Source organism: Phascolarctos cinereus, unplaced genomic scaffold, assembly GCF_003287225.1.
Source record: "Phascolarctos cinereus isolate Bilbo 61053 unplaced genomic scaffold, phaCin_HiC Scaffold_4;HRSCAF=312, whole genome shotgun sequence".
Taxonomy (NCBI): Eukaryota; Metazoa; Chordata; class Mammalia; order Diprotodontia; family Phascolarctidae; genus Phascolarctos; species Phascolarctos cinereus.
This window is the reverse complement of record NW_027555847.1, coordinates 262,490,600-262,518,062: the sequence shown is the minus strand read 5'-3', so window position 1 is coordinate 262,518,062 and position 27,463 is coordinate 262,490,600. Positions and strand designations below refer to the sequence as shown.

Sequence of the window (27,463 nt, the reverse complement as noted above, 5' to 3'; positions counted from 1 at the left end):
TGAGTAGAGCACTTCTAATAAGGAAAACTGGTGTTCTAATCAGACCTCGGACGCTTACTAAGCTCTGTGACCCTCAACCTCTAATAAGGATGGGAGCAGTTAGATGGCGCAGTGAGTAGAGCCCTTCTAATAAGGAAAACTGGTGTTCTAATCAGACCTCGGACGCTTACTAAGCTCTGTGACCCTCAACCTCTAGGTGGGCCGCAGTTTCCTCCCTTCTGTAAAATGCGAATGATTGCAGCACTTACTCCCCAGGCTCTTTGGAGGATTCACAGCTGCATGCAAAGCGCTTAGCAAACCTTAAAACGTTTATATCAGATAGAGCTGTGGTTTAATGCCTGAGAGGCCACTCACTTGCTTGCCTAGACTCAGAGTCACAAGGACCCATGTTCAAATTCTGCTTCTCACAAACACTTAGCTGTATCACTATGGGCAAATCATTTAGCCTCCTCCAGCTTCAATTTCCCTGTCTCTAAAATGGAGATTAAAATAGGACTCAATTCATATTGTTGTTGTGAAGCTCAAACGAGATCGCGTTTGTGAGCTATTTGTGCAGACTTTAAAGCACTTAATAAAGGATGCTGTAGCCTCTTGTCCAGACCTGGGTTTCTCAGTTCCAGGGATATGAGAATGGGCCAGAGCTTTAGTGTCTTTTGACCTCCATTCTCATACCCTCAACTTTCATTTAAAGGAGGCCTTGTGGTATAGAGGAGAGTGCCTTGCTGAATTCAGAAAATTCCTTCACTTAAGTTTTTCAGTGTTGTTTCCGTTCCCCTGAGTTTCCCACCGCTCTCCAGCCTCAGTACCTTACCACTTTATTTTTCTCTTAGACCTAGTTGAAAAAAAATATTGGTAGCTTTTCTTCCCATTACTTAAATTTCCCCTCTCCCTCCTGCTCCCCCCCCACCCCATGTAGCAAAGAATATTTTTAAAGACAAAAATGAGGAAGAAAAAGCAATCAGCAAAACTGATTAATACATTGGAAAAAGTCTGAATATATATATATATGTATATATACATATGTATATGTATGTGTATGTATATATGTGTGTGTGTGTGTGTTGTGTGTGTGTGTATGTATGTATATACAATGTTCCACAGCTGTGTCCCTCCCACTTCTGCAACAGAGTGGGAGGTGAGCTCTCACATTTCTTCTTTAAGGTCATGCTTGTTCTTTATAATTTTGCAACATTTACTTTTGATTATTTTGTGGCTCTTTCCATTTACATTATAGTTACTATGTATATTGTTTTGTTGGCCCTACTTATTTCACCCTGCATCGGTTTATGTATGTCTTCCCATGTTTCTCTGTATTCATCACATTCATCATTTCTTACAGCATAGTAATATTCATGTGCCACTATTTGTTAAGCCATTTCCTGAATTGATGGACAGCTACTTTATTTCTACTTCTTTGCTACCCCCAAAAGTGCTACTATAAATATTTTATTGTATATGGGACTTTGTTTTTATCAATGACCTCATTGTATATACTTAGAAGTGAAATCTCTGGGTCAAAGGAAAAAGTCTAACCCCGTACATCCTCCTGGTCCTGCCTGTATGGTTCTGGCATGGACCCTCTGAGCCCAAGGGTTGCTAAAGATAGAAGCTACCCTGACTCCAGAAGGACATAACTGTCTAGAGGACATTTTAATCACTTTATTTGCATAATTCCAAATTGTTTTCTAAAATGGTCGTACTAAATCACAGCTCCATCAACAATGCACTAGTGTGTATATCAGGCCTACACAACATACAGCCTGCAGGCTGCTTTCAGCTTGCCAAAGTGGCAGGTGGACAGGATGTTGTGCAAGCCTGTTTTACATAATCTACATTTTTGGGGGGTGATTCTTTGGCAGCTACAAGCAGCAGGCCTGTTTATATCCTCTACATTTTTCTCGGGCTGCCTGAAATCCTTTGGCGGGCAGCACTCTGGTCATAAATGGCCTGGGATGTTGTGCAGGCCCAGTATATATCTTCCCATGACCTCTCCACCATGGACCATTCCCATCTTTTCCCAGCTTTGCCAGTTTTCTGTATTTCAAAAACTGAAGATTGTTTTGATTTGCATTTTTCTTATTGTTAGTGTTTTGGAGCATTCTTTCATATGATTATTAATATGTTGCCATTCTTTTGAGAACTGTTCATATCTACTTAAATATATGGAAAGATATACATACGTACATATATACATATATATATATATATATATATATATATATATATACACACACGTGTATGTGTGTGTGTGTATATCTTGGATACCAAACCCTTATCTGAGAAATTTGATACAAAGATTTCCCTCCATTCCATTGTTTCCCTTCTTATTCTATAGGTATGGATTTTGTGCAGAATTTTTCAAAATTTATGTAATAAAATTCATCTATTTTATCTTTTGTAATTTCCTCTATCTCTTGTTTGGCTAAAGTGGGCCCAGTTTTAAGTAAAGTTCCTGTGATAGCACCAGGGTTCCCCCACTTCAGAATGTTAGGAATTGGTTTTCCCTAAAAGGCAACAAAACTGTTTCAGAAGTTCAGAGACCTGATGGGTCATTGGAGGGATGGCTCCTGAGGGTGTGATCTAATAGAACCAAGCTTAGTACCATTGGCTTAGGGGACTTTTGTGGAATTAGAGAAATGTATTACAGCATTCAGATGGGGACTGCCCTTTGTCCCTTTTTAAGTGACTGAAGTGGAGAGTTATTTGCACTGGTCCCATAAATATTAATCTTCAACACAGCCAGCTCCAGATGGGAATCTGCAAGGAAAAGGATGAAGTTCATAAAGGAAATGGGTTTGATAGATTGGATTTATTCATGTTGCTTTCTTGACCCCCATCCCCTTGGCCTGGCACACCCTGTGACTAGCCCTCCTCTGGGGAAATTAGATTCTGACTTCTGGGTGGAAGCTCAGCAGAACGTATTTAGACTTTAGCTATGGGTCTCTAATCATACAATGACACAGGTACAAGCTGATCAATTGGTGAAATTTGAGCAAGACATTAGGACAGCTATGATTCTACAAATACTGCTGTTAATGGGAATAGGAAGGAGTCACAGAGCCCAACAGCCTATTAGGTGGGCAGAGGGCAAGGACACTGTCTCTTGGAGGGATCTTTGGGTGTGGTTCCTAAAATATGGGGCCTGCCCATCCTGGTACTTGTAAGATTGTATGAGAAAATTCAGCACCGGGACACTAAGAGCCTTTCAGCCACTCCCAAGCCTAAAGTTTCCTACAAAGGTCCATTTGGATGATTCAGGGGAGGCTATAGAGGACAAACCATGGCAGGAAAGGGTTTCATAGGCTCTTGGGAATAAATATTTGTATAGGCTCTTTCATCAACCTCTGTATATGTTACTGTAGGTAGCATTGAAACTCTTAGAGTTACCTTAACTCTCCCATTTAGTTAACACCAACCAATATCAAATCCTCAGGAAGGATGAAAGATACTTCTTTAGTGATGGAGATGAAGAAAGCTGGAACACTTCATTATACAAATACCCCTTACAGCAGCCCTCTCTCCTGAGGAAGACTGATGGTACCTGGCAACTTATAGTGAACTGCACAAAGCTACATGAAGTCGTCATAATCATCACTACAGCTGATCCTGACCTCATCAATGTTGTAGGTCAGTAAACCTGGGCAGCCTAGGCCTAGAGTGAGTGAGGTGGGGTTATTGACCTTATTAATGTTAGTTTCTCTATTCCTGTGGCTGAGACTAGTCAGGAACAGTATGTTTTCACCTGGGAAGGCATCCCTTCATCATCCATCACCACACCTGCCTACCTGAAATCTCCCTCATGCTGCCACATCATGGTGAGCAAAGACCTGAAAGAGGCTTCCTTTCCTGAGGGCATTGGTTAACACCACTACAATGATGACATAATGTTAATTGGTCTGATAAGAACATCTTGACAAAGGCCCTAGATCAGTTGGTGGTTCATATAAAGGACAAGAGGTGGAAGTCAACTCTAGCCTACTCAGTCAAGTTTTGGGGAATTTGGTGGAAGAGAGTAAAGTGTAAAAAGATTGAGAAGGTAGGGAGGAACCAGGTTGTAAAGAACTTCAAGTGATAGAGGATTTTAGATTTGATCCTAGAGGTATTAGGGAACCACTAGAGCAGGGATGGGGAACCTGTGGCCCTCTAGGTCCTCAAGTATAGCCCTTTGACTGAATCCAAACTTCAATGTAGAGGACCTAGAGGGCCACATGTGACACCTTGAGGCTACAGGTTCCCCACCCCTGCACTAGAGTTTATTAAGTGGTAGGCATGTGTGTGTGTGATATGACCAGACCTATGCTTTAGGAAAATCACTTTGGTAGCTAGGTGGAGGACAGATTGAAGCATGGAGAGACTTGAGGCAGGGCGACCAATTAGAAGGTATTCAGGTGAACACCTGAACTTGGGTGGTAGCTGTGTGAATGGAGAAAAGAAGACATATATGAGAGATGTTGGTGTAGAAGCTACAAGATTTGACAACAGATTGGATTCATGAGGTAAGAGAGAGTAAGGAGTTGAGGATGACACTGAGGTCAGTAATCTGACTGATTGGAAGGATGGTGTATTCCCTACAGTAATAAGGGAGTTTGGAATAAGGTAGAATTTGAGGGATGATAATGAATATTGTTTTGTATGGATGGATTTTGAAATAATTATCCAGGATGAAATGCCCAAAAGGCAGTTAGGGATGTAGGACTGGAGCTCAGTAAAGAGACTAGGGTTGGATATATAGATCTGGGAATCATTTCATAGAGATGATAATTGAATTCATGAGAGCTAATGAGGTCACCAAGTATAGAGGGAAAAGAGAAGGAGGCCCAGGATAGCTCTTTGGTTGGTAGGTGTGACATGGATAAAAATCCAACAAAGGTCTTTGCTCACCATAATGTGGCAGCATGAGGGAAATTTCAGGTAGGCCTTTGTGGGCATGGATGATGAAGATATACTAGATGCCTTCCCAGATGAAAAAAGACTGTTCCTGACTAGCCTCAGCCACAGGAATAGAGAAACTAACATTAATGAGGTCAATAACCCCACCTCACTCACTCTAGGCCTAGGCTATAGATACATAGGAAGAAAACCGAGAGAAAGATATAACAAAAACTCAGAGAGGAGAGAACTACTAGGAACTAGTAAAGCTAATAGAAGAAAACAGTTAATGTCAAATGATAGAGAGGGGTCGAGAAGGATAAGGACTGAGTAAAGGCCAATAGATTTGACAATTAAGAAATAATTCACAACTTTAGAAGAGTAATTTCATTTGGGTGATGTGGAAACCAGATGGCAGAGGGTTTAGATAAGAGTGAGAGAAGTAAAACCACCCAGCACAGACTCCTTTCTTAAGGAGTTTTGTTGAGAAAGTGAAGGGAGATACAGAGTGTTAGCTAGCCTGGATGGTTGGATCACATAAACGTTGTTTTGGGGTTTTTTTAAGGATGGGTAAACATGATCATGTTTATAAACACCAAAGAAGCAAGTAGATAGGGGAGAAATAGATTAAAGATAGAGAGTATATGTTAGTGGGTACAATCTGCTTGAGAAGATGGAAAGGGATAGGATCAAGAGTCCATGTAGAAGAGCTGGCTTTGGCAAAGAAAAGGGCTGCCTCTTCACTAGAAACGAGAGTGAAGAAGAATGTGATGAAAGATGTCTGAGTGATGTGAAATGAGGAGAGATGAGGGAGTTTTTGGAAAATGGCCTCAAATGTTTTCTATAAAGTATGAATTGAAGTCTTTCAACTGAAATGGGTAGAATGGTGCCATAGAAAACTTGAGGAGTAGTAAGAAGGAATATCAAGGGAGTTGCGGAGGGTACAGTAACAAAATGATTAGGGAAGAGAAGGATTGCCCTGCAAAAGTGAGGGCCCAGTTGTGATTAGATAGCAGAAATTTACAGTGGTTTCAGCATTTCCTCTAGATCTGTTCAGCAGCAGATGAATAAAGGAAACAGTGGGAATAATACAGGGTTAGAATTTAGTTAAGGTGTAATTGATAGGATAAAGGGACAAGAGATCCAATAATAGAGAATGATGTATGTTTGAACTGGTTCACCAAGCTTGTGAGATAAAGAAGGGGAGAGCACATATCCAGTGCAAGGGTGATGGCTTGGGAAAGGAGTGGAGGATGAAGGGAAGAATGAAGAGCAGTTAGGAGTTGGAAGGCATAGGGGAAGATGGAATGAGAAATATCTCCAATTCCTTCAAGCTGTTCTCACTGTCGATTGCTCTGCTCCTTGTCCACCAGAACATGCTATAGAGATTCTTAGATTATTCAGATATTTAGAGCTAGAAGGGACATTAGCAATCATCTAGTCTAATGCCTTTATTTTATAGATAAGGAAACTAAACCCTGGAGAAGTGAGGTGACTAGTCCAAGATTATTACTCAGATAGCAAGTTGCAGAGCCAGCAATTGAACCCAAGTCCTTTGACTACAAAGTACAGCATTCATCTCTGGAGTCAGGAGGACCTGAGTTCAAATCCAGCCTCAGACCAAACACTTGACACTTACTAGCTGTGCGACCCTGGGCAAATCACTTAACCCTAACTGCCTGGAAAAACAAACAAACAAACAAAACCACAACAAAATACAGCATTTGTCTTGCATCACTTTGCTGTCTTTGCTTACCCAGGCTGTAATACTCTCCCCCTTCCTCTCCATTTCTTTAAACCCTATCCTCCTCCAAAGGACCAACTCAAGATTTCTCAGTGAAGCCTCATTGAAACCACCCTCAGTGATCCCATTTCTCTGTCGCTTACCATTTAAATAACAAAACAAGGTAGCAACACTTTTTTTTTGCACACAAAAGAGCACTACTTGTAGAGTCAGAGGACCTGAATTTAAATCCTTCCTCTGTTGTTTACTCCCCAGGTGATCTTGGGGAAATTTTTTTTCATGTGTCTAGGCCTTAGTTTCCTCATCTGTATAATGGGAAGATTGGATTGGAAGTCTTCTGAATCCGCTTCCAGCTCTAAATCCACGGTCTTGTGACTCTGCTTCTCCAAGTAGATTAATACTGTAGGATTTTAGAGTGAAAAAGAACCTTAGAGAGCAGAGGATCTTTGAGGCCAGAGACCTAACACCTCTTTGTTTCCCTGGGTCTAGCCTGTTATCTTCCACACAAAAGACCCTCAAAGTTAGTTGTCATTTAGGATAACACTATTTCTGCACCAAAATCTGAGTGTTTGCCATCTCAACATAACGCAGTTTACTGATGAGCAAGAATAATATGCACATACAGATCCCAACCATAGTAGACTTATGGTAACCACTGAGAGCTCTTTGCAGGAAAATGCCATAGAAAGTCAATATTTAAGTGAGCAGAATATTAATCACATGCAGTTATTGTTTTTTCCTTCCCATGACGAATGTGTCAGCATTATGTCTGACTGCTGGTCTTTCCTCCCTTGAATTATTAGTCTTGGTATTGGTGATGAATATTAAATAAAATGCTCTTGGCTCTGGGGAGAGAAATATTAATACCTGGGTAGAATACCAAGATGTGTCCAGTTCTACATGATCAAAGACAGTAGAAGTGAATAAAACTTTATTTCTCTCTCTGTGTCTCTCTCCCTTTGCTCCTACCCTATCTCTTCACTTTGTCAATATTGTATAGCAGAAAAAATTCTGATTTTGAGTCTAAGGACCTGAGTTCAAATTCTTACAACCTGTCTGACCAAATCACTTAACTTTTCTTCACCGCAGTTTCCTCAGCTGTAAAATGAGAGGATTGTTGGACTAGATGACCACAGAGGTCCCTTATATCTCTGAATTCAGAATCCTGTGATCTTATTTGTAGTTCAAGGAATTTCCTTTTTTTTTTTTACTGCTTTCTTAACATGGACAGACTAGAACAGGATTCCTGAAAAACAGGGCAGATTCTCTAGAATCTCCTCCAGAAGTTAGCAAGAGGAGAGCTGGGAACCAGGCCCTTGGAGAGATTACATAAGGGTCTGGGAAATAAGCCCTTGAGCTTTGGGACAGTACAGATGCTCCAATTCTTAGAGAGGAGTCATCATTGAAAGGGAGAAAGCAAAGATTATAGGGAAAATGATAGCTGAATTTGAGGAACATGGTAGGGGTCTGTCTTCGTTTTACCAAGTTGCCTTGTCTTTCCCATTAAGCTGTTTCTGTACAACCCTCACTATCTCCTGGCTCAGGAAAGACCCTCCCTTTCTCTCCTCCCTCTTTCTTCACTTATCTTTGTGATTCAGAGTCGAATTCAGGGTGCCACCCCACTTTGGATATCTCCTCCCTTCAAATTCTTTCTTTGCTGTTCCTAGTCTTGCTCAGACACACAGACTGAACCAGAGAAAGCAAGGTGAGACACCCAGAATAGAGCCAAAAGCTGAAGCCTTAGCTATAGCTGGGAAGAGGCTCGCCTTAGAGAGAAATTATCAGAGACTGATGAGAGATGGAGGGAAATAAACGCTTGGGATTTAAAAAAGAGACAAGATACTGGAAGTGTTGGGGTGGGTAGCAGAGCTCTAGGGGAAAAGTTACCTGAGCTTACCCTCTTTTTTTAAGCAGGGAGATGGCTCTTCTTCAGTCAAATCAGGATGTCATTTCCACAGCACTGCAGCAGTTTAGCAAACTGCTGAATCAGCAGGTGAGAAGGATCCTATTTCAAGGACCAGGGCATACAAGACATCTTGGCTTTTGGAAGGAAGGTGGGGGGTTTGATGGCAAAATCAGGGGATAGGAAATGCAGCTTCTGGGAGGCATGCAGTGACTGATGGAAAGACTGAGTGCCTGGAGGTCAGGATATTCGAGTAGTGACTTTATCTCTCTTGCCTTGCCAGGTCTTTACAGAACCTGTAATCTCTGAGGAAGACATGGTCACCATCGTGGACGACTGGATAAAGTTCTACCTTTCACACTTCTCTGACAAGATGTCAGGAGATCAGCAAGAACAGGAGAGAGCCCTAGAGAAGCTGCAAGAGGAGCTTCGAACTTCTTCCAACCCCTTCCTGGAGAAGTACAGAGCCTTCCTGAAAGCCCTTTGAGTTCCCATGTCTTCCTTCCCTGACCTAGGCTTTCACTTGCGGTATGCCCCCAAAGCTGAGCCCCCTCTACTAATCTTTTCCTCTCCCCTGAAAGCCTGCTGTACCTCAGTTTCCCCGACCCTAAAATTTATACCTCAATAAATACACACATGGGAATGTCTGACATTAGCATCCTTCTTTCGACATGGACCTCCCTTTCCCCAGGACTCATAGAGTATAGACCTGTGGATAGGACTTAGGAGAACAAGGCAGTGCAAAGGTTAGTCTCATTCCTGTGTCTTTTGGGAAGTCTAATGGACTTTCATGGATTTATTTTTCCCAAAATGGAACAATAAGTTTTCAGTACTCTCCGGCCTTCCCTGTTTTCCCAGTGCTCCCCTCACCGAGGTCTCCTCAGAACAGAGCCTAGAAGTCCATCCTTTCCCCTTTTCTTCTGTTGGATTCCCTGGTTCAGATCTTGGAGTTTTCTTCTCCTGGCTTCTACCTAGATCAGTCAGTTATATACAGTGACCATAACAGCAGGCATCAGGCAGACACAAAATGGAAGACCAAGGAGGAATGAGGGTGATCAGAAGGGAGAGAGAAAGGGAGAAGGAAGATGTCCAGGGTTGATAGGTAGGAATAGAAGTGGTGGCTTGTACATCTATGAGGAGTCCCAACCCAACTAGCCTTGAACTGCTTCAGTTTGCTTATCTTCTTTATAATGGAACTAACAGTTAATTTTGCAACTGATAGCATTCCACTCCAGCTGAGTAAAGACAGGCTGTCTTCTGCCAGTGCCAGTGCTAACCCCAGGAGGACCCCTGCTCCCTCAACACCTTTTACCGGGGTGCTCAATTCATAGATCATAGAATGTCAGAGCTGGAAGGGAGCCTAGAGATCATCTGTTCCCATTTACCTCACCCCATTAAGATAAGGAAACTGAGTCCCAGAGAGGAAGACTGACTTGCTCAGGGATATAATTGGGCATGGGGGCAATGATTAATTAAACAGGAAGGGATATCGTTTCCCCTAAAAGACATTTGTGGATGCCAGTGAAAGGAGTGAAAGGGCTTCCCAAAGAGTTCTTAGTGGATGGTCTTAAAAACTAAGGGTGCCTGGTATTGGCTTTACCCTCCCTCATTTCAGTATCCGTCCTTTTTTTTTTAATCTGTACCAGACATATGAAATCTAGCATTTGCTGTGTGAAATTACAGATACTTTAAAGATTTTGTACCACAGTGGAAAGTTGGGGTGTTGGGAGAGCTGAGCTCCAGTCCAGAATCTGCCACTAGATGGCAGTGTGCCCTTGGACAAGTCACTACTTCCCTCTGCCTACCTCCTCAACCCTCCCCCAAATTCTAATTGTCAGAATGATTTTGCGTATGCACAGACTTGCTTCTTTTGTTTCTCTGCTAAAAATTCTCTGGTACTATTGCCTACTAAGGGATATTCAAATTCCTTTGCTTGGCATTCAAACCCTGTAGTATCCTGACATCACTTTACCTTTCCATCCTTATGTAACACCATTTTCCTTCAGGTACTCCATATTCCAAGGACAATGGAGTATGCTCTGCCCCCTGAGCTGAAGGTGCTTCTCTGATTTGGTCTGAGTGTTTCCTGTTTGCTTAGAGTGGCAATGTCTCCCATCTACTTCTTGATTTATTGAATTTCTACCAACCCTCTAAACCCAAAATGCTGCCTCATCTGGGATCCCCAGGTCTATAAAAACCCTCCTTGGATCAATGATGAGCTCCTTGAGAGCAGACAATGGTATTTTGGCTGGGGCAATTTTCTTTTCTTTTTCTTCCTTTTTTTTATGTATCCTCACTGCTTATCCTAGTGCCTGACATACAGTGGGCACTAAATAAATGCTTGTTGATTGACTGAAATTTTTCATTTTGTATCTCTCCAATGTACTTGCTACTTAAAGCCCTCCACAATCTGACAACTGACTACCTTTCCAGATTTTCGTATCACTCTCTTTCATGTACATCTTAGTGATGGGAGCAAGGAGAGAGGGATGGGGAAAAGAATGACAGGCTAAGGGCAAAGTCCAGAAGAGGATCATTTGGCATTTAGACATTGTGGAAGTAGGTCCAAGAGACTGGAGGTGCAGGCAAAAGAGGAGAAAAGGATTAGTCCAGATGGGAAATGTCCAAGAAGGAACTTAATAATGGAAATGGAAAAGAAGGGATGTAGTTAGAAAGGACGAAGTGGAGGATCTTATCAGTCAACGTAGGGCCCCGAAGATCAGAGCGTGTCTTGTTCAACCACCACATGGTGAAGCCAGACCACGGTTGAACTCTCAGACAGCCATTGGGCACGGGAAGGGGGAGAAGGGATTTTAAACTTCATGGAAACTTACCATGTTAGTGCCACCTGGAAATTTAAAGGTCATGTGGTCCAACCTTCTCATTTTACTAAGTTAGAATTACTGAGGTCCTTGACTTGCCTGAGATCATACACCCAATTAGTAACAGAGACTATCCATACTTTAATTGTTTTCTCTGTAAAATGAATTCTAGGGGATAGACTAGCAGAGACAGTGTAGTATAATATGATGAGCAATGGATTTGGAGCCAGAAGGTTGGGCTTTAATTGTAGTCCTCTCTGGGCCTCAGTTTCCTCTTATATAAAATACATGCATTGTGCTAAGTGATTTCCAAAGTCCCTTCCAGCTCCTGGGGTCTTGTGGAATGTACAAATAAAATAATGCAAAGTAGACCATGATAAAGAGCAAAGGAGAGATCCATACAAAGGGATGCAAGACAACTCTGTCAGGGCAGAGCATTATAGCTAGTGTGACAGGAGAAAGTATCAGGGAAGAGGAGGTAGCTGAGCTGGACTTCAAAGGACAAGAAGGATTCCAACAGGCCAGAATGCATTCTAGACATGGATGATAGCTTGTACAGACACACGGAGGTACCAGAATGCAGGACAAGATCATGTAGGTGTATAGAGGGGAGTGGTGTAAAATAAGGCCACAGAGGTAGGTTGGTAGGTTGGAGCATCATTTTCACAGTTCTCTCTATGCCTCCTTTTCCCCAACTATCCATAAGTGGCAGTCAGACAAGATGTAACTAAGAATTCTTTCACTGGAGGCAAAAGCAGTTAGGGAGTGGAGGTGGGCAGGAGGAAGATTGTGGCAGCACTGAGGATAGGATAACCAAGGGTGTGTTCACATTGTTAGAAGAAAAGGCTCAGATACCAGAGAGTCTGGCCCATCCCCCAAAAAGGTTGGTGGCAGGTGGGACCAATCTCATGACAATAAGAGCCTGGAAGTAGCAGCCTGGGGCTAGGTGGAATAGTAGAGTTGTGAGATGTAGCACAAGCTGGTTGAAGTCATCCAGGCACAGGAACAGGGGCTTCCAGACCATCATAAAGAGGAAACTTATCCCTCCCCAGGAAGAAGTGTGTTCCCCCACGTCAGCACCATGAGGAAAAGTTGAAGATGCCCCACCTTAGTTATAAGCTCTACTCTCAGACCTAGGATTTCCACTGAATGGCTTCAGGAATCCCTCATAATATAATATTGGGAGAGGAGTTAAGTATAGGACACTTAACAAAAACTTTGGGGGGCAGCTAGGTGGCACAGTGGATAGAGCACCTGCCCTGAAGTCAGGAGGACCTGAGTTCAAATCCAGCCTCAGGCCAAATACTTAACACTTGCTAGCTGTGTGACCCTTGGCAAGTCACTTAACTCCAATTGCCTAAAAAAAAAGGGAAAAAAAGAAAAACTTTGTTAGTAGGATTTCTAAGATAATTGCCTACACAAGACAAACTCTGAGTGATGTCTCAGGTTCTGAAACCTCAGTCCTAGAATCTTCACAGACTTTCAGTGACCATATAAAAGGAGAGAAGTCTTGTGCTTCCAAGAGACTGTGTTCTCATCTGAAGTCTGTTCTGCCTCATCTGTGATGACATGGAATCAGACTGGATTAACTGTAAGGTGGGATTCCAGGGTATGTGACCTATTGAGGGAGGTAGGATCCTAACCTAGTCACAACTGGTTTCCATGTGTAGTTGGTGTGACAGTATGAGTTAGGATTGGTACCTGCATCCTATTCCTCCTTATTCTTCACAGGGCAGATGGTGAGTGCTCTGTATAACAGCACTTTGACAAGTTGCAAAGGAGATTTTCCAGATTTCTTTAGGTTCTAATGTCTAGGATTAAGGGAGAAAATGGGGAAGTAGGATACCTGGGTTTTTGAGGGTCCTGCCTTGCATCACTTTATCCAGGCCTCATGTTTTCTCTCCTCCATCCTTCTCCTACCCACAACTGGACTCTAAGTACCTTGAGTTTCCCTCAAGAGTTTGTATGGCATTTCACCTTTGTATCTACAAATCCTAGCACAGCACCTGTACCTAGCAGGTGCTTAATAAATGTTGAATTAAATTGGTCATCAACTTTCTTTGGCTGTTTACTTATCTCCATTCTCTGTGGTTCTGTAGACATAATGGGGCCTTCTCATCAAATTCAATTTGACTCAATTCTATTAGATAAACATTCATTAAGCTCTTAGTATGTGCTAGGTGCTGTGCTAGGTCCTGGGAATATAAAAAAAAAAAAAGAGCTGGTCCCTGCCCTCAGGGAGCTTACATTCTTCTGAATCTGGAACTCTTTGGCACTTATAACCTGATATCCTCTTGCATCCCACTGCATCCTTTTGGCCTTTCTCCACTACCACCCTTACTCTTCAGAACCTCTACCAGCAAAGCCCTCTGCATCCCCTCTACTTCCTTCACAATTCTCTCTTTCTTTGGTCCTACTTCAGTGTGGCACCTTAGACTTTCATTGGCAAGAACCACCTCTTCATGTGAGACAGGGATAAAGAGGAGAGAGTGTGAAAAGGCATTTAGTGATGTGAGATGAGGAGGAGAGAAGAGGGAGTTCTTGGGGAAAGATTTCAATATTTTTCAGTGAATTACAAGCTGAGAAGGTGGGTTAAAGAGTAGCCATGGAAGATTTGAGGATGGATGAAAAGGTCTGGAAAAGCCGCTGTGGTGACTGAGATAGTGATTCAATTAGGGAGGCATTAAGGTTTGCCTTACTCAGCTGAGATGTAACAATTTGTGGTTGGACTCAGTCAGCTGGAGAAGAAAATGGCAAACTACTCCAGTATCTTTGCAAGAAAATCCCAGCTGGTGTCACAAAGAGTCAGATGTGACCAATATAATAATAATCAGCATGGTTTTGTGATTTTCTCCAGCTTGTTGTTCAGCCATGTCCAATTCTTCATGACCCAATTTAGGATTTTCTCATCAAAGATACTTGAGTGGTTTGCCATTTTCTTCTTGTTTTACAGATGAAGAACGGAGGCAAACAGGTTTAAGTGACTTATTCAGAGTCACACAGGTAGTAGGTGTCTGAAGCCAGGTTTCAACCCAGGTCTTCCTGACTGCAGGGCTGGTGCTCTATCCACTGTGCCACCTAGCTGCCCCCTAACTTTAACCAGCTTTTTTCAGCAGCATGTGATTAGGAACAAAGGCAGAGGATCTTGGAAGTAATTCAAGGCTGAGGCTTGGCAAATCAAGATTAGTGATAGAATAAAGGGGTAAGGGACTTGAGAGAAGACTGTAGAGTTGAACTGGTTCATCAAGGGGTCACTATGAGAAAGGGAGGAAAACATAGCCAGTGTCTGTGCCATCACAGGAAAGAACTGAAAGTTAAAGGATTGGAGGTCATAGTGAGAATGAAGAATAGAGTTTGAAGTTACAATGCAGAGGGAGAAGTGGAATGACAACAGATTGCGATCAGATAAGGGAATTTCAGAATTCATGAGTATGAAAGTAGGCTGAAAACATTTGTGGATGATTTTCCAGGGCTCAGTGAACTTGACTGGGGAAAATTTACATATTAATTTCCATTAACTTCTAACTAAAATTTAATAATTTATTTCCATTATGAATTTTAAAAAATTTATTCTGAGAAGGGGCCCATGGCTTCACCAGATTAGCAAAGCAGTTCGTCATGTTAAAAAAAGGAAAGAACCCCCTACTTTTGGATCTGGAGACTGGTTCAGGAGATTTGAGTTGAATCTGAAATTCAGGCCATGAACAAAAGTTATGTTACTTTTATGAGCTCATGATTACTTGTGGAGAAGAATTTCTTATCATCTAATTAAAGCCATAAGAGTCAAGGTCTACCTTTATGAGAAAAGACCCAAAGTCAGACATGAGAGTAAATCAGACTGTATTCCCTTTTCCTTTTCTCCCCTCTTTACTCCTAATACAATTACAATATTCAAAAATGGCAAAGCATAGGCCCAGAATCAGAAGTAACATGTAATGACTTGCTTTCCCACCAAACATGCTTTAATATCCTTAGTAATGAAGAAGAAATGTCCAATTTGACAAAGATGGGACCTTATCTATATAAAAAGGGCCTAAATTTGGATATAAAAAATAGCCTTACATGAAATGAGTGGGTTGAACTGGCTAGCTTCTTGGGTCCCAAATCTAGATTTATGATCTCATTTGGATAAATAAGTTTTGTGTGTCAGATCTCTTTGTTTTTTTCCAGAAACACTCATTTGGAGAGGCATTTGCCACCAAATATAGGAATTATAGGACTTAATCAATTATAGTTATAGAACTTAATCAATTCTTTTGTTCCTTTTCTGCATAGTATCCATTCTGAAGAGACCAGACAGAGGTGGGACTCAGAGAGACATGAGCTTTTGGTCTTGGCTAGCTTCTGGGTTCAAGTTGGCTTTAGGAAACATACTGAAGATTAAAGACTTGACTTTGAGGGTGACAGAGAATGCATGGATTGGAGGGAGTGCAGCATCCCAGTTGTCATCCTTCCTTATGCTGAACCTTTCTATAGTCATTTGAGCTATAGGCCAATGGAGGAACCTGGGATCTGGGAATTTCAGGGCCTCACGGCATCTCTCTAAGATGTAAGATCAGAATTTGTTGGTGAGGCAGATTTGGAATTTACACACACACACACACACACCCCCGCCCAATCTTGTTGGGAGAAGTTCACTCCCTGGTTATTTATTTCATCTACTCTCTGTCCCTTTCCTAGAGGATGGGACAAAATGGAAATTGGCCATTTGGTTTCTTTTTCCAACAAACCTCTTTGCTGAGAGGAGTCCTTCCTCCCAATAGAACTGTAATCTATTTACATGGTATTGCTTTAAGGTTTTTTTCGGTGTTCATGGGAAATTATATTAATGCAAGGAAGTTGCCCCAGTGAGACTTCAGCAAAAGCTGAAGGTCTAGGAGGCTAAAAGACAGACTTTGAAAGGAGAAAAAGAAAGCTGTCAGATACAACATAAATATTTCCCAGCCCAGAAAGTATCTGAGAGGTCAGCAAGGAAATGACTGTGCCTCTAGGGCATGGGTTGGCAAAACTATGGCCAAAAGCCAGTTAGGCCTAATGCCTTCTTTTGTACAGTCATAAACTATTTTTTTTTACATTTTAAAATAATACAAAACTTTATTTAAAATGTAAAAAAAAATTCTTAGCTTGAGGAGCTGTACAAAAAACAGGTACAGGCCAGATTTGGCCATGGGACATAATTTACTGACCTTTGTACTAGGGAAACAGACTTACATTCACCTCTTTGGGCCCTACTGATGAGGATGGGATCTAGACCCCAGAAAGGAAAAATCCTGGACTTTCCCATATGGCTAAATCTCTGGCATTGGCCTGAGTCTATAATCCCATTAACTGGCCTTTCATTATGGCTACACCCAATCTCCCCTCCATTGTCTTAGCTCCCTATGGCTCCTGACCATTTCCCACACTGAACCCTAGCTAGGCTCCATTGTCCAGGTCCCAGGAGTTCTGTTCACCCCAGCTTACCGGCCATTCCCATCCAGATCCCTCCTCCAGTCGCCCTGTGTGGGACAGTGATCCTAACTCAATTTAACTCAGAGACTTCTCAAGGTGGAAGCAAAAGTTACTCTTTATTACAATATCAGGAGAAGGGATGTCTGCTCCTCCCATACACTACCAGCAGGAGAGAGGCCCAGCACAGAAAGCAAAATGAGATTATATACCCTAAGGCAAAAAAACCTCCACCCACCACTATCCCTTATTCCCATTGGCTAGGAAGCGGGTTTGCATTTCCTATTCCCTTTAGCTGGGAGGCAGGCTTACATTCTAGGCACTAAAATTCTTTCCCAAAGACAAAAAACAAAGAAACAGGGTATTGCCAATCCAAACTTACATGTCCTTATTTAGTAAACCTAATGCTAATGTAGAAGTGGTGTGGCAATCAGGAGGGGGTTTAGGGCCAAATTCCCATGAGTTAGATAATTCCCAGGAAACCTAAATTTACTGCAATTTCCCCTCCCTAACCCCCTTCCCCTTATCCCATTGGCTGGGCTTTCAGGGGGTACAATCTATTTCACAGAGACACAGGTTTGTCCAGAGACAAGAAAAGGCAGGAAGTTTTTCAAGGGCAAGCAGTTCAGGTTGGGGTCAGGGTTATTTCTTTTGCTACGTATTTTAAAAAAAAAGAGTCTGAGTAGGGGAGGGTTTTGTAAGCAACAATACCAGAACCACTAACAAGAACTAATGACCCTTTGAGGAGGCTTCACTTCTGAGAGATCATCTCTCACAACCCCAAACTATTTAGTCACTCCTAGATCCCTCTAACAGTTTTTCTGTGTATAAGGTCCATCTTGTCTCCATTAAGATGCTTGGATTTTTATAATCTAGCCACTGCTCAGATTCTTATAATCTAGCCACTGCTTACTCATGTTCAGACTTCTTAAGAGTCTGCCCAATATGACAATGTTCTAATAAACCTTGTCTTTGTCTGAAAGAAGGCTTGGGTCAAATTCTTTCAAGCAGGACCTATGTGTTGTGATATTGGGGTCCCAGCACCCCTGAATCCCTAAACCACATCATTACCATATACACACACATATATATATACACATACATACATCTTACATGCACACACAGATATGATTCACAAAGGCATCTGAGAAGTAAAAAATGACAAACTAAAACTAAGTACCCTAAGGCATCAGAGATTGGCATAAGAAGGCAAGGACATTTTAATGAGGAAGAATTTGCCAAAAGGAATGGCAAGCCTTCTCTTCTGCCTAGAGATGACAAACAGCTTCAGACCTCAGCCTCTGAGAGAGGCAAAGGAAAGAAACTTCTCTCAGTTCCACAGTAAGGGTGATGGGGTGATAAGACCTGGACCCCTAAAAGGAAAGGACCATGTCTTTGAAAGTTATGGCCCTTGCCAGCAGGCAGCAGTTTCCCTGAACTTTCCCCACACAACCCAGTCCCTGGCATTTCACCTGAGGCCTCTGGCCCATCTCAATCCACCTCAATAATCCTTTTAACTGCCCTTCCCAGGTGGCTCTCTGACCACTTAACTCCTTTCATTGTCTGCACCTGAATCACCCCACTCCTTAATCCTATCCAAATAATAGTCTTTTTTTGTCTATAAGTATCAGTCCAAGCCTCATCAAATTTGCAGATTTACTAGGAATCTTGCTAATAAGGCAGGGTCAAAATGTTTTGGAGCTTAATTCCTTCATAAAACCATAAGCCAACTCTGCCCATTCATAATGAATCAAGAAGCCTCACATTTTACCCAAGGAAAAACAAAATAAAATTAAAAAGGCTAAAAACTAAAATCCCTCAGTGTGGTGTTTCTAATGACATTCAACCTGCCAAAACTATAAACCCAGCTTAGAAAATGCAACTTGGGAAAGGATATAAGATTTAAAAAATTCCCTCTTCCCTTAAATATAACTTATGTGAAAATATGAAATTAAATTTAAAAATTCTGAGTTATTGCACAAATTATAAGTTTTCAGACTGGTGTTATAATACAGTAGATTCACTTAGAAGCTATCCTGCTTCTATTAGCATCACAAATAAACCTCACTGCTTTGACTGAAAGAAGGCTTGAGTGGTGGAAATCTTTCCAGGCAGAACCTCTGTACCCTGCATTTCAGGGTTCCCAGAACCTCAAACAACAACAAGAGTATCTGCTCTAGCTGAAAGAGACAGGTAACCCTCCAGCTAAAGACAGCCCACCCAGTCAATGGCTGAAGCATAAATTATTTATTGCAAAACAAGCCTCCACGTGCTTTGTGAGGCCCCTCTGAAGAGATAAAGGAGGTAGAGGCCTGGTAGTATTAGAATTCTGAATTCCCTGGGCCACCTTTATTCCCTCCATGTAATGCTTAGATTAAAATTGTACTTTTAAGTTCAGACCCTTTCTTGCTGGTAAGGGTCTATAGGTGTTTGTGGGAGAGTATGTTCCTTAGGGAAAATGATTTTTAACTTCTGTGTTTGTTATGGTCCTAGAGAAAATGCAAAAGAATTGAGTCCACTGGCTAATTAAGGGGCAGTACACAGGTTGGGGGCTGTGAGCTAGTATTTAGCAAGATGAAAAAGCACAGGGTTATCCCAATTAAAATAAATATTAGTTCTGTAATTGAATGTGATTGGTGCAACTAAGTGAGCTGGAAGAACAAATGCAGAAGGGAAGCAGATTTAAATTACAGAGGCTTTAGAAACCCAATTTGAATTGTCAATGCAAACTGGTTAGAAGTATGAGCCACATAACTCACTGAGATTACAATGTGTCAGAAGGAGAAAGAATAATCAGGGCCAGATTCCTCCTGACCTTGGAGCCTGGTAATAAGTCTGCAAGCATGTGAAGTGTGGGCAGTTTCTACTTACCCTCTCAAATCTTTGATATATTTAAGGGTGGAGTGGGGATGGAAGGAAAAGAAAGTTCCTCCCCACCCTTCCAGTGGATTCAAGGGAAGTGAGTTGCGGTAAAATATAAGCCAAGAACCTGATATAGGAATGAGCTGAAAGTCTGGCCTCAATCAAGGCTGGTGGGTGGTTCTTAAACCTGCCTGGCTCACCTGGGCCAACCTGTGGGCTTACATAAAGATAAAAAAACTAATGAAAATGCTTCCCCTTTGTAATAGGGACATTTTGGTTGCTGAAAGGGGGAAGAAAATGAACATTTGTGTGAAGACAAAATCTGCTTGAGAAGAAACAAAGTCCCTCAGATAAAAAGATTGAGGAATGTGTCAGACAGACATGAGAGAAGATGATCCCTCCCATAAACTCACTAAGGTAGAACTTGTTTGAAATCAGAGCATTGACTGAGATAAAGATGGTTGCAGAGGACTGTGGTCCATCAGCTCATTTCCATAGAATGGTTGCCGAATTTTAAAGGTTATAATAGAAATTGTAATTATAGGGCAGTTAGGCATCACAGTAGATAAATCTCTGGGCCTGGAATCAGGAAGACCAGAGTTCAAATCTACCAGCCTAAACTTAGAAATTATATGCCCCTGAGCAAGTCACTTAAACACTATTTGCCTTATCTGTAAAATAGGCAAAATAATAGCACCTCCCTCATAGACTTGCTGTGAGGATCAAATGAAATGATATTTATGGAAAGCATTTAGTACAGAGCCTGGTACATAGAAGGTACTATATACGTTCTAGCTATGATTATTAGTATTAATTTCAAAACTGGAGGGTCATACCTGACAGAAAAGCGGAGTTTGGAAAAGGATGCATCACTAAGTAGAAGGAGACTTGATCTGAAAAATTATAAGCCTGAGAAAGACAATCAGATAAAAATAGAAAATAGAAAATGCAAAGCTGAGTGCTGGAGGAATTAGAAGATTCTGGGGACAGAAGACCCAGAAGGCTTCGGAAGGGCAGCTGCTTACCAAGGGCAGAATATTCAGGAAGATGACAAGAAATGAGCAAAGCTGACATTCCTAAGCTATTTCAAGGGCCTCCCCTCTTCAAGAATTATAATTCTATGGGTGTGTCTATTTCAGTGGCAAAAGAAAGTTCCTAAGTGTAAAAATTTTATGGTTTTGGTCTCACAGTCCCTAATCCAAGGCTTGACTTAAGAACAAGTTTAAATATCTCAACCCTAGACAACCACCCCCACCCCATTTTAAATAATCATTGCCCCTAGACTTCTGAGAAGCAGGGAAACAAGCAGGTAGGCCTTGCAGTTGGTTCAAGGAGCTATTTCATTGAAGGAGAATCCTGTAAATGCTGGAATTTCATTGGAAGAAAGCAGCATCCTTTACTTATTGCCTTCTAGTACCATCTGCAGCTTGAGAGAAGGGAAGCCTTTCCCTTTGCTGCCCTCAATAACTTAAGAGAGAGAGGAGAAAGTAAAAGCAGGCTTTGCAACAGTTTTGTTTTAAATAGCATTTTATTTTTTCCAATTACATGTAAAGACAATTTTTAACATTCATTTCTGAAAATTATGAGTTCCAAATTTTCTACCTCTCTCCCTTTCCACATTCCTAAGCCAGTAAGCAATTTGATATAGATTATATATGTGCAATCATGTAAAACATTTCCATATTAGTCATACTGTGACAGAAGAAACAGACCACAAGGATAAAAACAAGCAAAAAATGAAGTATGTGAAAATAGTATGCTTCCATCTCTATTCAGACTCCATCAGTTCTTTCTCTGGATGTGGATATCATTTTTTATCATGAGTCCTTTGGAATTGTCTTGGATCACTGTATCGCTAAGAAGAGCTAAGTTATTCATAGTGGACCATAGCACAATGTTGTTCTTACTATGTACAATGTTCTCCTGGTTCTTCTCAATCAACTCAGCATCAATTCATGTAAATGTTTCCAAGTTTTTCTGAGAGCATCCTGCTCATCATTTCTTATAGCACAATAGTATTCCATTACATTCATACACCACAACTTGTTCAGCCATTCCTCAATTTTTGGACATACCCTCAATTTCCAATTTCCCACTACAAAAAGGGCTGCTATAAATATTTTTGTAGATGTAGGACCTTTACCCATTTTTATGATCTCTCTGGAATACAGACCTAGTAGCTGAAGTGCTGGATCAAAGGGTAGGCACTGCTTGATTGTTCTTCAGTTATATTTCCAAATGGCATTTCAGAACTGTTGGATCAGTTCCCAACCCCACCAACAGTTTTACAATTGTTTTGCAGGGAACTGTGCAGATATTTTTGCTAAACAAACGTAATATTTTCTGAGCATCCTGTCAAGTTTGATCATATGCTTTGAATCCAAAGTCACTTTTTTCCCTACTGTACAACATTGCTTCCATTTATACTATATTTAGCACACAAATTACCTATCAATTCCTAGCAGATCAAAAGCCTAGTCCATTATCCTCTGCTCCCTAATACTGGCCAATACCTGCTGCCCCATCCTGAATTAACCCCATCCTGAAAAATCCACCCACTAGAGTGGGTTTGACTCTTCCTTAGAATATTGCAGTTTGTAAAGATGTTTCACATCTGCTTCTTACAATAGCCTTGTGAAGCAGATAAGACAGGAATCCTCATTTGTCAGATGAGAAAAATAAAGAGCGTTTATCAAAGTCACATAGTTAATGGTAGAGACTGGACTTGAAACCAGGTCTTTTTTTTTTATCTGGTCTAAGTTCTCTGTGATCAATAAACTTCTCTGGGGTACAAAATAGTATCCTGTCTGCTTTAGACTGGGATTTGGGGGCTAGGCTTTATCTTGTCCTTTCAGGAACTATTTAGATGGTATGGACCATCCATACACTCCTAGTTGAGGCCAAGACCTAGCTGGCCTCAGGGAATAGAGCTAATACAGGACACTTTTCTGTGGCCAGTCTCAGAGGACAGGGGAAATCATTGCCTCCTCAGTTGGGAACAGAGAGTTAGGAGGGGGAGGGTCAATTACAAATAGACAGTAGGAAGGGAACCCAGGGAAGACCTGATCTAGAAAGGTCATAAAATTAGTGACAGACCATATTGGCCCATGAAATGCACCCTAAAGCCACCATATGCTATGTGTCCTAAGCACTGCTTTGTCCTACTAAGTCAGCAAATATGAGTGCACCTCTTACCTGCTGGGTCAAATATCCAACAGTATCATAGGCACCACCCCAGTCCCCTAATCCTGTTAAACAAGCCAGATCTGGTAACCCAAAGGGCCCTATACTTCATTGCTTTTTCTCCCTCCCTCCTTCTTTCTACTTGATTTCCAGGGTTCATTCATCATCCCTGAGAAGGGGGTTTTCCTCTCCCTCTTCAGGAACTTTTTGCTTTCTTTTGGCCATAACCTCAGTAGCCTCAACGCCAGCCAGACCCACAGCAGCCCCAACGCCAGCCCCTACACCACCCCCAACCACTGTGGCACCCACTGTGGCCCCTGTAGCCACAGCTACACCCTCCATAGTCAAAGCAGTGGCTGCCGCACCAACTGCCATTATACCACCAGTTGCCACCCCAAGGACTCCAGCCCCAAGAAGTCCACCCACGGCAGCAGTATGGCCACAGAAACGATTTTTATAGGATTTATAGGAGTCCAGAACTCTCATCTCAATCTCTTCCTTAAAATTGTTCAAGATTTGATTCTTCCCTGGGCCCTTCAAAGTCTCTTTGAGACTATTTAAGATTGTATCTTTCTTAGTTGAGAGGCGTGTCCACATGGTTCCAGGCAGAGTCTTCAAAGAAGTAAACATGGACTTTGTGGAAGAATCCTGAAAGTATAGAAGAGGAAGCTATGACTGCTGACTGAGCACCCAGGGATTCAGATCCCTCTGATTCTGAGAATTCAGGCAACCTTCACCCTAGTCCCCCCTACCAGTCCAGATGAACTCAATTATGTTTAAAAAAAGTTTTAATATACATATATATATGTCTGTATGTATGTATATGTATCTATAAATATGTGTATATCTATATCTATCTATATCACTTTTTTTTTACAAAGATGCCCCTCCCCTGGCACCCCACACATCAATTTAATCAGATAGTATGTGCAACATTGTACACCCACACTTCCCAATGTCTTCAGAGAAAGGCTGGGTGGGTGGAAACCACTTATTTTGTTTCCTTAGCCTGCCTTTGCTTCTGACTCAAATTCATCTGAAGCCAAGCCAGGGAGGATATTGGAAATGTGTTAAATTGTCTGAACCTGAAGCTAGATAATTATCTAATACTTAATCTAGATATTAATTATAATTACTAATTATAGTTAACAGAAACCTTTGATTCCCAGTCCATAGGGTACAAAAATAAAGATCTAGTTTTTAAAATTTTAGCTTTAAAACTCTTCTGGGCTTCTGTTACCTGGTTGTAGTGCCTAGTGAACAACCACGATTAAAGAGCTAACAGCCAGGCCTTATGAGGCAGAAGATTTAACCAATACATCCTAGCAGACTTAACTTGAAAAGGCTGAGCTGGCTCTGAAGAGATGAGATTACTAGGGGAGACTGGAAACTTAGCAAAATAGTGCTCAGAGGGGAGAACTCTGACTCTGTGAACCCAGTGGAACTCACCAGGGGACACCAGTGATCACTTTGGAATAAATATACAGGGGCAACTAACTACCTCTGATGCTTTAGGACCCTGATGTTCCCTGGTGAGTTCATGTATTATAATAATAATAGCTATACATGCTCACTCAGGTAGGTATATGGTGTGTGTATTTATAGGATAAAATACTCTACATTCATGAAGGGAATGCTCTATTATAAATCTTCTTACTCTGCCATTCCACTAGCACCTTTGCTGTGACATAATTGTATCCCCTGGATAACTAGGGAAAAAGTAGAAGTATCAGTGGGAATTTATGAGTTGTTGTGAGTGGATGTGAACCCACAGAGTGTCTCGAACCTAGGGTAGCTCTGGGTAGCTCATCCATGAGAGGGACAATGAAAAGCCTGAGGGTTCACCTGTTCCTTCACAAAGTCCTCCAACTCTTTTCTAGCAGCTTCAATAATCCTCATATTATACAGTCCAGTAACCACCTGTCCAAGGAGAAAAAGACCCCTTATCATGTTGTCTTTTACCCTATTCATTTTGGAATTCTGTCCCAAGCCTCCCACCTACCTCCACTCCCTACTTAATCCTAACCCAACCCCACGCTCCCTTGAAGACAGTTGTTCTGACTCCCTGGACCTGGTTCTCTACCCAGGACTAATATCCTTCCCAGAACTATAAGCCAGGACTTTACCGACTCAAACAAGGAAGAATATCCAAATTCTTTCTTCTGTAATATGCTGAAAAGTTTCTGCAGATAAATTTAAAGTGATAATTAGGGATCACAAGAGAATGGACAGATAGGTGAAAGATTCATGGAAGTTAGGGAAATTACTTGTACCTTCATGTTCTCAGCTAATTCTTCCCCAGTGAGAATATGTCCATCTGAGTGCCTTTTCACATGCTGGGTGGATGACTTGCAAACATCAGTGATGTAGTCATGTAGATAGTGATAGAAATCTGGATCCATGTCTGAGGAAGAGAAGATCTGTGATCCTGGGAGATCTGAGTAGTGGAGGGCAGGGTGGCTGGAGTTTAGAAGGGAGGAGGGATGGTGGAGGAGCCAAGATCAGTTATACTCTGAGAAGGGATTATAGGGACTTCTGGATAGAGGGGCAGTCACCTTCTGGATTTCCATTGCTGCTAGTTGGTATTTTTTTCCCAGGAAATGGCAAGAGATAGCAGCAGGCTTGTTTGCTTTTAAGAATCTTCTGAATCCTGGGATATCTGTCAGAAATTTTCTAAGGAGACAGCAAGACCTCATGATGGGCTCCATGCTTCAGGTGGTAGCTTCTTTCTCCCTTCCAATGTTCCTGCGGCCCTCTCCCACTTTGTATGTCCACACTCCAGTGGTACCTTTCTTTCCTCCCTGAACCCAGGCCTCATGTCCTTTTTTCCCACCACCCTCCAAACAGTTGGCAAACTGATATTCTTAAAGCATAGGTTCCATAAGTCTGCTCAAGAAGCTTCAGCGGCTTTTTATTGCCTCTGGAATTAAATATAAACTTGTTTGTTGGGTATCTACAGTCCCTCATCATAATCTCTGGCCTACCTTTCTAAGTTCTGTACATTACTGCTCTTCATACATTCTGTGACCTAGCCAAACTGACTTGCTGCTGGCTGCTCCCTGAACTTGCCAGGTCTTTCCCTCCTTACTCCCATCTCAAAGCTCACCTCAAATGACTCCTGCTAAATGAAGCCTTTTCTGATTCTCCTCATTTTCTAGAGCCCTCCCCAGAAATGATTCTATATATGCTCATACATGTATATGTTGTCCCCACCACCACTAAGAAAGTATAAGTTCTTTGAGGGCAGACTCAGTCCTGGCTCAATAGTAGGCATTTCATTAATTCTTATTGAATGAATAAATCAGTGAATCAATCAATGTTCCCACTTGCCTGGATCACATCAATCATGTGTTTTTGACCTGCCTCCTTTCCAAATGTAGCTGGATAAAACCAGTCGCGAACTAAGAGATTCAGATGCTGGAGAAGAGAAAAGGTAAGAAAGCTGGACAAATGGATTCTGGAGGGGGTCAGAGTCTCAGGGCAAATAATAAATAATGCCTCACCTGCACTGGTTCCATCTTAAAACATTCTCCTATCTCTTCAGCAATATGGAGGCACATCTGGTAAGAAAATATAAGTTAAGGCTCTTCTTGTCACAGGACCAAGATATGCTTAACTGTCTCTCTCTCTCTCTCTCTCTCACTCTCTCTCTCTCTCTCTCTCTCTCTCTCTCTCTCTCTCTCTCTCTCTCACACACACACACACACACACACACACACACTCTCTCTCTCACTCTCTCTCTCTCTCTCTCTCTCTCTCTCTCACACACACACTCTCTCTCACTCTCTCTCTCTCTCTCTCTCTCTCTCTCTCTCTCTCTCTCTCTCTCTCTCTCTTTCTCTCTCTCTCTCTCTCTTCAGGTCCCTTAGACTCTCCTGGAGAAACCAGAGATCCTTTCCTTCCATAGCTACTGGTCCTTATGATCACACTCTGAAACGAGACCTTTCCTATCTCAAACCTAGTTCTTTGTCTCATATCACTTCCTCTCTTCCCCTCAACTCCCAGCAGAAGTTCAAAGTATTTGCTCACCTCCAGATACTCCAGATCTGTTTCCTTCACCATCCGAGAGACATTGAGAATCTAGGAACAAGGAAGAGAAGGAACTGGGAAGGAGAGCAGGGCAGGAGAGCCTAGAAAACTTGATCACTGAGCATCTCAGAAAGTATGAACCCTCCTTTTTAGGATAAGCACATTCTCAGAATGGAATTATTACTTCTCATGAGAGGAAGGGGACTTATTTTGCAAGGCAACATCAAGAACCTTGTGGCTAACAAATCCTTTTCCCCTCTTGTCTTCAGTGCAGAAATCAAACCTAATCTAGTCTAGTTAGAGTTAGGGGCTGGGGTGGAAGTACAGGAAATTTTCTATAACCTACTTTTAAAATATTGCCTCAGGGATTACTTAGGGCCAGGAGATAGTAAGTACAAACACAGAAGCTAGTGATTTTCATTTTCACTAAGAATACAGTAGCTGATACAGATTCAGTTTCTCTGGTCTAGAAATCTCATTCTTTTTTTTTTTTTGGCTAGATTTACACAGGATATATGTCAACAATACAATGATTTAAAAATATAAACCATATCCACTTTAAATCCTGTGACCTTACAAATTTTTTTCAATAACTACTCACCA

At 41.7% G+C, this 27,463-nt stretch overlaps 2 protein-coding genes across 9 annotated transcripts in view; one reads left to right on the top strand and one right to left on the bottom strand.

The window, feature by feature from the left end:
• Positions 1-9,163, top strand: AHSP (alpha hemoglobin stabilizing protein). Of its 7 annotated transcripts, none has more exons than XM_078153030.1 (4): positions 3-111; positions 3,510-3,627; positions 8,525-8,606; positions 8,800-9,163. In XM_078153030.1, exons 3-4 carry the CDS (start codon positions 8,532-8,534, stop codon positions 9,001-9,003), a joined length of 279 nt encoding a protein of 92 aa, XP_078009156.1. In that variant the 5' UTR covers positions 3-111; positions 3,510-3,627; positions 8,525-8,531; the 3' UTR covers positions 9,004-9,163. The 7 variants fall into 7 exon arrangements, with proteins under 7 accessions (XP_078009153.1, XP_078009156.1, XP_078009152.1 ...); XM_078153029.1 differs by having other exon boundaries at positions 7-111; positions 3,434-3,627; positions 8,528-8,606; XM_078153028.1 differs by having other exon boundaries at positions 7-111; positions 3,434-3,627.
• An 11,994-nt stretch (positions 9,164-21,157) lies between these two features.
• Positions 21,158-27,463, bottom strand: part of LOC110220538 (RING finger protein 112-like) — a 33,969-nt gene continuing 27,663 nt past the window's right edge. The window contains exons 9-16 of one of the 2 annotated variants that reach the window (XM_078153021.1): positions 26,861-26,911; positions 26,335-26,391; positions 26,162-26,248; positions 25,387-25,504; positions 25,105-25,235; positions 24,958-25,014; positions 24,677-24,751; positions 21,158-23,479 (exon numbers count right to left, since the gene is read on the bottom strand). In XM_078153021.1, the coding sequence (XP_078009147.1) occupies positions 22,988-23,479; positions 24,677-24,751; positions 24,958-25,014; positions 25,105-25,235; positions 25,387-25,504; positions 26,162-26,248; positions 26,335-26,391; positions 26,861-26,911 (1,068 nt within the window). In that variant the 3' untranslated portion in view covers positions 21,158-22,987. Of the gene's footprint in view, positions 23,480-24,617; positions 24,752-24,957; positions 25,015-25,104; positions 25,236-25,386; positions 25,505-26,161; positions 26,249-26,334; positions 26,392-26,860; positions 26,912-27,463 lie in introns of both variants that reach the window. The other variant, XM_078153022.1, reaches the window with a different exon arrangement.